Source organism: Chrysochloris asiatica, unplaced genomic scaffold, assembly GCF_000296735.1.
Source record: "Chrysochloris asiatica unplaced genomic scaffold, ChrAsi1.0 scaffold00107, whole genome shotgun sequence".
Classification (NCBI taxonomy): Eukaryota; Metazoa; Chordata; class Mammalia; order Afrosoricida; family Chrysochloridae; genus Chrysochloris; species Chrysochloris asiatica.
The window spans coordinates 7,738,372-7,748,034 of record NW_006408625.1 but is presented as its reverse complement, the minus strand read 5'-3'; the positions used below and the strand labels follow the sequence as shown (position 1 = coordinate 7,748,034).

Genomic DNA, 9,663 nt, shown 5'->3' with positions numbered 1-9,663 from the left:
GGGTGGGGTGGGGGGGTAGGCCGGCTTGCAGTGTATGACCATTGGTTGATTGAATTATTATATATTCATGAGTGCAACAGTGTACATCACCCCTAACAACAACAAAAAAAAAAAAAAAAAAAAACACGGAGGGAAATGGAAGCAAATGCTGTTGAATGATGATGCATGAAGGGAATTATAGTCATTGCAATGAAAGGAAATACGATAGGATGAATGTAAAGCTGATGTTCTCCCATGTAAAGTATCATTCAATTCACAATAAAAACTTAAAAAAAAACAAAACAAAACTTGTGTAATTGTTATCATGACTAATTGTGATTGTCACAACTGTAAAGGTAGAAGTTGTGTAAAAGGGCAGAGTAATTAATCTTACATTCAGGAATAGAGGACCCTAGGGCCATCAAGAGGGAAGTGCAAGAGTAGAATGCAGAACATAGAGTTCTAACCAGAAAAGCAGTGACACCAGAAATGGAGGCACAGGTGATGACATGGAGAGATAAAGCATCTGAGGACTCTAGACTCATGGGAAAAAAAAGGCTGTGTGCTGGTAGGCAAAAGGCTGACCTGCAAAATGTGCCCTTTGGTTGTTTAAATGATTATATATTTCTGCATGTTTTTGTGTACATCAAAAACAGGGGGGTAGAGGATAGAGGCAAATACTGTTAACTGATGGAGGGGATTGTAATCATTGCAATGAAACAAAACATGATTGGCTGGGTGAAAACCAATTTTCTACAATGTAAACTATCACTTAATTCATAATAAAAGTAAAAAAAAAAAAAAAAAGCTTGTGAATGGCTATCAAATTTGCAACTATCGTCTCTCCCCATCCAGAGCAAAGAATGAGAGTAATCAGACACATGGAAACAATTAGTCCAATGTAAATTCCAGCCCCTTGAGACCAGAACTAGATGGAGCCTGGTTGCCACTGCTGACCCCTCTGAAAAGGATCACAATAGGAGATCCTGGACAGAGTGGCAGAAAAATATGGAACAAAATAAAAAATAATACAAAATAGACCAGGTTAACTGTTCTGATCGAGACTGATGGAACCCTCCCATCCTTCTCCCCTGTGGCCCTTAGTTACCCTTCAAGCCTGGAACTAAACTCATCTCCTTGGCTCAACTTTCAGCCACACAATAAACAGGCCTATGAAGTGAACAGTAACACCAAGGAGGTAGCACTCCTTAGAACAATCAACCACATGAGATCAAAAGGGCAGAATTTGCCCAGGGATACAGCTCAGAAGGCAGGAAGGGATAGAAATGAAGGACAAATGGATATGGTAAAAATGGTTACCTTGTGGTAATTGCAGTCAATGTTACAAAACAAAAATGTGTATGAACTGTTGAATGGAAAGCCAATTTGCTCTGTAAACTTTCACCAAAATCACAATAATTTAAAAAATAATATATAAAAAAGAAAATGCCTAATATGTTCCAGGCCTTTATATTATTATCTTATTTAATTCTTAAAACAAAACAAAAACTGCAAGGGTTTTTGAAAGGAACAAAGGGGAAAAGATGCCCTAGAAAGACGTTTGTGGAATGTAGAGGAGTGAGGCTAAGACCCAGAGGAAAAGCTAAAAGGGTATTGAAGATGACCACCTACTTGACTCCCCTCTTTCTGCCAGAAGATGGCAGGTTGGGGATTTCCTTTGGTCTCACATTGGAAAGCCACACTCTCTCCAAGAGCTGCCATCTGGTCTTGGGGTTGTATCACAAGCTGGGGTGGGACTGGGAAGGAGAAGGGAGATAAAGGAATAGGGTATCAGCAAGACTGAGGAAAGAGGAGACAGACAAGCCCACCTTTGACTGAAGTAAGAGCAAACATCCACCTCTTGCCTATTTAGCCTTTTTCCTCCTCTCCCTTTTCCTAGGAGACTCAGGCAACTCCTCCATCTCCCCACTATGTCCTTCTCTACAACACCCACTTTCCATTCTCCTCCGTGCTTACCCACCCTCCATCTTTCCTCCCATTCCTCCTGCTTTAGGCAGTCCCCAGTGGGGCTCTCACCATGAACACGGAGGGAGCCAGACGCTTCAGCACGGCCCACGCTGTTCTCGGCCACACAGGTGTAAGTCCCCTCGTCTTCAGCACTCACCCGCCCAATCCAAAGGCTGTGGTCACTCCGGATTTCATACCTGCTCCACTCCCCATCCCCAGACTGAATTGACCACAACTACAAACCCCTTCACTTTTCCCCAGGACACACACCAGGGGCAGGGCACACAAAAATAAGGCAGGACTGAGCAGGGACATAAACTGGGTCCATAAATGAAAAAAGATGGGGACTAGATAGGACAGGGACACAGTTTCTCAGTTCCTCCAGTGAGAAGGTGTCTACATCTCAGTGACTCTTTACTGGCAGAAAGAAGGGGGTTCTCACCTGCCTGCGGGCAATTCCCCATCCTCCTTGCGCCAGCGCAGCTGAGGAGGGGGATCCCCTTGCACTTCACATGGGAAATCCACTGGAGCATCAACCAGGACCACCTGATTCACTGGTCTACGCAGGAATGAGGGGCGTTCTATGAAGGGTGAGTGAGTAAACAAACAGTCATGGGGTCTATGTAGGTACTTACTCTCTAGCCTACCCACTGCCATTATTCCAAAACTCCCCTGTCTACCTAGTACCAGAAGTTCAGCTGCCCCACTTTCGCGCTCTCCTGCCATGTTGGAGGCCACACACACATACATTCCTGCGTCACTCTTGAGTGTATGTGACATCATCAGCTTCCCTCCACGGATCTGCAGAGTAAACATGGCAACTTTAGTTCTTTACAGTCATCAAAACATTTGATATACATTATTTATTTGATTCTCACAGCAAACATCAAGTGAAGAAGACTGGCCAAGTTTTTTCACTTATCTGCCTAAGATGGGGCTCTGGTTTATCTATCTTTTTCCTAAAGCTCAAACCACTGCCCACCAGTCACTGGAATATCAGACTCCCTAACCATACACCATCTTGATAAAATCCTCACCACTGGACCAATAAACAACATTCTTATCAACGGAGAAAAGATTGAAGTTGTCAAGGACTTCATTCTTCTTGGATCAACTATCAACACTCACAGAAGCAGCAATCAATAGATCAGACAACATATTGCATTAGGCAAATCTGCTGCACAGGAACTTTTTAAAGTGTTGAAGAGCAAAGATATCAGCTTGAGGACTAAGGTGAGCCTGATCCAAGCCATGGTATTTTCAATAACCTCATATGCATGTGAAAGTTGGACAGTGAATAAGGAAGACCGTAGAAGAATTGATGCCTTTGAATTATGGTGTTGGAGGAGAACACTAAAAGTGCCATGGACTGCCAAAAGAACCAATAGATCCATTTTGGAAGAAGTGCAGCCAGAGTGCTCCTTAGAGGGCAAGATGGCCAAACTTCATCTCTCATACTTCAGACATATTGTCAGGAGGGACCAGTTGCTAGAGAAGGATATCACGTTTGGTAAGACCCCCAACGAGATGGATTGGCCAGGTGGCAGCATCCATGGACTCAAGTGTGGCAACAGTAGTGAGGTTGGCCCAGGATCAGACATTGTTTCATTCTGCTGTGCATAAGGTGGCTATCAGTTGGTGCCAACTCAATGGCACCTAACAACAACATCCATACACCAGAGTCCTGGTGTGGTGCTGTGGGCTAATGCGTCAGACTGCAAAGTTGTTTGAACTGTAAGGTTAGTGGTTCAAGCTCACCATTTGCTCCTTGGAAACCCTATACAGGGTCACTATGGGTCAGAATTGACTCAATGGCACTTAACAACAACAATCCATATACCAGTTCCATCCTACCCTCATTCAATAACTGACTCTTAAACACGGGCCAGCTGGTGCCCTATCACAACTCTCCAGCCTTATCACTTCCAAGATACTGCTCTCATCCATTACAATATCCTTGGAACATTACCTATCCCTATCCTTTGGAAAAGCTTTTCAGTCTTGGAAACCCTATGGGATAGTTCTAGTCTGTGGTAATGGGTTACTAGGAGTCGAAATCCACTGAACAACAACAAGTTAGCAATGACCTGGCCCTTACCGCGATCCTTCCCACTTCCTCCTTAATTCTTGCACTGTTCTTCTTCCAGAAAACCAAGGGCTCTGGGTGGCCTCGAGGAGGCACGCATTCCATTACAGCTGGCTCCCCCACCGCCACCACCAAGTTTCCAGGAGACTGCCGAAAATCGTCTCGGAGCACTGGAGGAGGAGTAAGAGAATGGTGTAGGGGAGCTCTGGTGTCGAAAAGATTAAGCGCCGGGCTTAATCGAAAAGATTAACCAAAGGTTGATGGTTCGAACCCACCCAACAACTCCGCAGGTGAAAGACCTAGTGATCTGCTTCTTTAAAGATTGTTGTTCTGATTCATAGCACCCTGTATACAAAGAGGAGCGGTTGGTGAGTTTGAAACAGCTTGCGATCCAGTGATTATCTTACAGCCAAGAAAATCCTCTGTCACATGAGGTCGCTATGAATCGAAAACGACTGCACGTACCTAATGACAATGGGAGTGATGTAACTGGATAAGGACACAGGGAAATTGTTTTGGATATGAGTGAATTCCTGCAGACCCTTTCCTAAGACCACCTTTTCCTCTGACTTGGGCGTGGGTATTAGAGACCAAACGTCCCAAAGGAAGGGATGTGTTCTGAGTCCAACTTTCGAGTGTTCTCTAGCTTCTCCCAGGTTCTGCAGCAACCCTCAGACCCAGGGACACTCACCTGCCACTTCCAGAGAGGCGTTTCTGCTAGCCGCTGCTCCCAAATAGTTTCGGGCTACGCAAGTATAGACGCCTTCGTCCGGCCTCGCGCGGCGCCCGTGCACGATGCGCGGGAAGAAGAGGGCGCCACTGGGCAGTAGCAGGCGGTGTGCACGCGGATCGTCGCGCGCAGTAGCCACACGCGCCCCGTTCTTGTACCACTCGATATTGGGCCGGGGCCGGCCCTCGGCGCGGCAGCGTAGAGTGACTTGTTCGCCTCGTGACACTAACAGATCTGGAGGCTGCTCCACGATGCGCGGCATCGCGTCCTTCCGCCCTACCCTAGACTCTGGGGAGACAGGGATGGGGGGGTGACAAAGAGCGTTCAGACTGGGAAACGGGAGGAGGGTGAATTGAGTGCCAGAAGGAAAGAGAGCCTTCCTGCCGTATCTCCCGTGCTTCAGTGTGCCTGCATGGTTTGCTAACCTTCCTTTGTGGCCTCCAGTATGCTCTTTTTGGCCGACGCCCCACATTTTTAGGCTAAAAGGGAGATGGCTACAGTAGAGGAATCAGGACATAAAACCCTCAACCGACTTTCTTTCTGCCTAAAGACTTATTCATGCATCCTTTCTGGCCAAGTCTAAGTGGGGAGTGATTGGGTCATGGCAGGACAAATAAATAGACGGACTGGTACACCGAGTATCTGCTTGGAAAAACGAAACGAAGCAAAACAAAACATTGCAAAGACAATCCTGCGCCCGTGAGTGCTTCGAGAGACCTGCAAGCGTCTGGTTTTCAGTTCCCATTCTGATTTGTACAAGTCCTAGCACAGTGAACAACAACATTACGCTGGGATCTAGGTTCTTCGCCTGCTCACAGGCGGGTGAAATGGAAATGAACCAGCCTGAGGCACACTGGATATTATGATAGGAAGACCTGGGTATTAGGGTTGGGCATCATTTCTTGTTAAGTGCCCTGGAGTCAGTTCCCACTCATTGTTGTTGTTATGTGTCGTGGAGTCAGTTCTGACTCAGAGTGACCCTGTACAGGGTTTCCGAGGCTTTAAATCTTTAAATTTCTCCCGCGGAACAGCTGGTAGTTTCGAACTGCTGACCTTGTGGTTCGCAGCCCGATTCGTAACCACTACGCTACCAGAGCTCCTTTCATAGAGACCCTATTTTTGAGGCGGTACATATTTGCTGGAGCATCTTTCTCCAGCGGGACAGCTGGTGGACTCGAGCTGCCGACCTTGCGGTTTGCAGTCCAGTGTTTATCCTACAGGTCCTCTGCACTCTCTATGTCTTTTAAATCTGAAGTCCACGAATGTACTTCGGGTACATTTCAGATGAATTCTAAGAAATCGGATGCAAATGGTAACGGGTATATGAGTAATGTTCCTTTTACCTGAGAGGTGCCGTTTTATGGTTTAGAGTCCTGGTGTGTCGCTGTGGGTTAATGCGTTGGCCTACAAAGTAGGTTTGAAACGCAAGATCGAGCCGCTCCTCGGAAACCCAGGGTGGCTATGAGTTGGAACCGATTGATTGCATTTAACAACAACAACCTAACAAGTTGCTCAAGACTCAAGAAAGCTTAAGTACTCAAATCATATTCTGCCCTTCTCTCACAGGAAGCCGATAGCTGCATAAGATAAACACTGCACTTCTAACCACAAGGTCCACGGTTCGAGCCCGCCAGCCTCTCCGGGAAAAAAGATGAGGCTTTCTGCTCCCGCAAAGATTTAAAGCCTCGGAAACCCTATACAGGTTCGCTATGAGTCGGATCGGCTCGAGAGCACTTAACAACACACACTTGAACTACAGACTTCTGCCCGCTTAGTCTTCTGTAGAACAATTTAAGACTCCGGACTCAGGAGAGGGTTATGCTCAGGCATTCGGGTTCCCAGTCCCGCTATCAGAAATCGGTTCTGCTAGGACGTGCGTTGCAGCCTTGCGTAACTCTACGTCTTAAAATAACTAGACACCTCTCGGCTGACGTTCTGTGCTTCTTCCTGACCCCTCCTACCCTTGCTCCTAAATCCGCGGGAAACTTTTCTAGCCTTAGTGTGGTGGTGGTGGTGTGGTGGTGATGGTTATGTGCCGTGGAGTCGATTCCGACACACAGACTCTGAATAGAATTTCCGAGGCTGTAAATCTTTACGAGAGCAGATTTACTATAAATCTTTCTCCCGCGGAATGGCTGATGGTTTCGAACTGCTGACCTTGAGGTTAATTGCCTGACTCATAACCACTGGATTGGTTTAATTTCCTGCTCCTCCTCTTAGAAACTTTGCTGGAGAAACAAAGGGAACGGGTTGCCCTTTGTTGGCACCATTTAGGGGAGAGAGTGACTGATTGGGATCTGGTTTTCCTTCACTTGGAGAATGGAGTTTGTTTTTTTAATCTACTCCCTTCCAAATGGAAATCTCTGCTCCTCACTCCCACATTTTTTTGTCATCACATCTTAGTCCCAATTTAGATAAACTCCATAGTGGACGACACAGGAGTAGTTAAATAAATGCTTAGGCGTTGGTTCAATCAGGACGGTAACCTCAGACATCCACACTTCCCAGCTGTAAGAATTTGAGAAAATCGTTTAACTTCTTTGGTCTCAATTTCTCCACCTGTGAAATGCGAGAATTCATAGGCCATATATTCAACAGTACTATGTAAAACATACACACACCAAAAAACAAGTACCACAGAGTGGACTTCATCCCATGTATGTCAAGGAATTGCTCCATAGGATAAGAATCAATAAATTATAACTATTCTACCATTATTTAAGGACTCTCCTTCTCCAGCCCACCTCACCTTATCCAGGATCCTACACTCTCTACCTGAATTAGACACCAGAATCAGGCCCCAGTAGTCCCTTTTTCCTCCTCTCACAGAACCCTCCCTCGGATGTAATGGGAATAGATTTAATTCTGTTATTGCTGAGGTTTTCTTCACGTTGGTTTTATGACCACTGGGTATCACTCACGCTCTAAATTTGCTTCCTTAGCGGCAAAATTTAACAATATCTCCCCTACAAACCTCAGTAGGTTTTCAAGCGTAAACTAGACAATGCATGGCGAAAACGCTCTGTGAAGGCGCTGGGTAAGTAGAGGCATGATTAGCTGAGGTTTCTGCTGGAAAGGCTGTGCTGTGCAGGATGTAGGAAGTCTTGAGATTGAAGAATCCCATTTCACTCCCCATACACACACAATACACCCTTTGGTTTGGTCCTCCCTAATTCCTGCAGACACCAGCTGCAGGCACCCCACCCTGGAATTTCTTCTCTGTCATTTCCAGTCTCTAGAGATACTTTACATCAGCCTAATGAATAGCTAATATCCATGTTAATGAGAACCTGGAACTCCTCCCCCTACACCTGGAGTATTTCCCCTTTAAAAAAAACGCATATGCACTCTGCCGGGACTTCATTCCTCACCATTCAGCTACACCTCCACCCGAAGGAGGGCGGAAGGTTAGCGGGATTGTCACCTGGGAAGAACTACGTGGAAAGGCGTTCCGAAAGAAGGGGTTTCCCATGTGACCGATAGGGGGTGCGATCGGATCTCTTTGCAAATTACTCTTGGAGCCTCCCCGCGGAGTGCTGCTGTACTAGTCTTTGTATTGATCACCATAATTAGAGGTAACGAACTCGCTACTAGCACTGCTCTCCTACCACAGCGCTGCTGGGGTTGGCCGACCGGGAACCCCACTACAAACTTTTAAGTTTCCATAGTACGATTGCTGTCCATCCCCCTCAGTTAGCAAACACATTCAACTTTTGGCTTCCTCAACGTCAGGTCCGAAAACTTCAGGTCCGAAAGAAGACCTGCTCCTTTAAGGGGTGGGTCATTGGGTAGTGGGGCTAGGTCCACATCCTTGTTCCCTCTTTGTGCCCTCCCTATCGCTCAGGCTTGTCTGATCTCCAAACTTTCGGTCACCAGCCCCGGTTCCCTTCATTTGGGGTAGGCGAGGGGGCGACTGGGGAGGTGGGATATCTTGGACTGAACGACCATCTTCTCTTAAGTCTTCCGCCTCTCATCGGTGCTGAAACCCTAAACTGAAGCCCCCCAGACGTTGGAAGCCTCATTCTGCTTTTTGGTTCCGATGACTGACCCCTGGTAGCACGGAGAGGGGCCGTTCAGTTCCAAATCTCCTTTCCCTCCAGTTTTCCCCTCTCCCACTCCATCCCACCCTATGTCCGACATCCCCAAACCGGCAGGGTCTCACCATTGAGAGAGGGGTCGCCGGGGGGCAGCAGGCTGTGGTTGAGCGCCGCCAACGAGGAATTGAAGCCCAAGAACAGCTCGCTGGAGTTGGAGATGTCCCCAGCTAGGGTATCGGCAAATAAGTTCATTTGCAACAGCATTTTTAGCAAATAGCGCAGCATGGTGCGAACGGGCTGGTTTCGCGGCCGGGGGCTCCGGACCCTTGCTCTGGGTCTGAGCCCCACGGGCCGGGAGCCAGCCCGCCCTCCACAGTCTCTGCGCGCTGCCGCAGCCACGGTGCCGCTGTCCTGCCGGCTCGCCTGGGACGGTCCGGGTCTCCGCTTGCCCTCCGCCTCCTTTCGTCCTTCTTTCACTCTACCCCCACCCTTCCCACCCTACTGGGTCCCCTGGGAGCTGCTCAGGCTGAAAGCAGGTGCCATGCGGCCCATGGCGTAATTACAGGATTAATCCGCATCACTTCGCGCTCCCGCCTCTTTCTGATAACCACGAGCAGGGCAGGAGCCTGAGTCTCTAGCGTAAGTTGGAAGCCCTCCCTGCGTCCACCATCCCTTTCTTAAAGCATCCAAAATGAGAGATGGAGGATACGCTGCTGGTCTCTGTCCTTCTACCAGACTTTAGAACAGGAACCCTTGCTCTCTGTTCCAGCCCGGTAGGGAAACCCTGGCAAAGTACAAACGCTCTCCTTTAGTTCTCAACTGTGAATCAGATGCCCTCGTTTCCATTTCCTCCCAAATCCTGG

At 47.7% G+C, this 9,663-nt stretch overlaps 1 protein-coding gene across 1 annotated transcript in view; it reads right to left on the bottom strand.

The window, feature by feature from the left end:
* ROBO3 (roundabout, axon guidance receptor, homolog 3 (Drosophila)) overlaps positions 1 to 9,085 on the bottom strand; it is a 24,546-nt gene extending 15,461 nt beyond the window's left edge. The window contains exons 1-7 of the mRNA XM_006867679.1: positions 8,926 to 9,085; positions 4,725 to 5,051; positions 4,046 to 4,203; positions 2,628 to 2,748; positions 2,390 to 2,528; positions 2,017 to 2,144; positions 1,612 to 1,736 (exon numbers count right to left, since the gene is read on the bottom strand). Coding sequence (XP_006867741.1) covers positions 1,612 to 1,736; positions 2,017 to 2,144; positions 2,390 to 2,528; positions 2,628 to 2,748; positions 4,046 to 4,203; positions 4,725 to 5,051; positions 8,926 to 9,085 — 1,158 coding nt within the window. The remainder of the gene's footprint in view (positions 1 to 1,611; positions 1,737 to 2,016; positions 2,145 to 2,389; positions 2,529 to 2,627; positions 2,749 to 4,045; positions 4,204 to 4,724; positions 5,052 to 8,925) is intronic.
* Between the last annotated feature and the right edge of the window lie 578 nt (positions 9,086 to 9,663).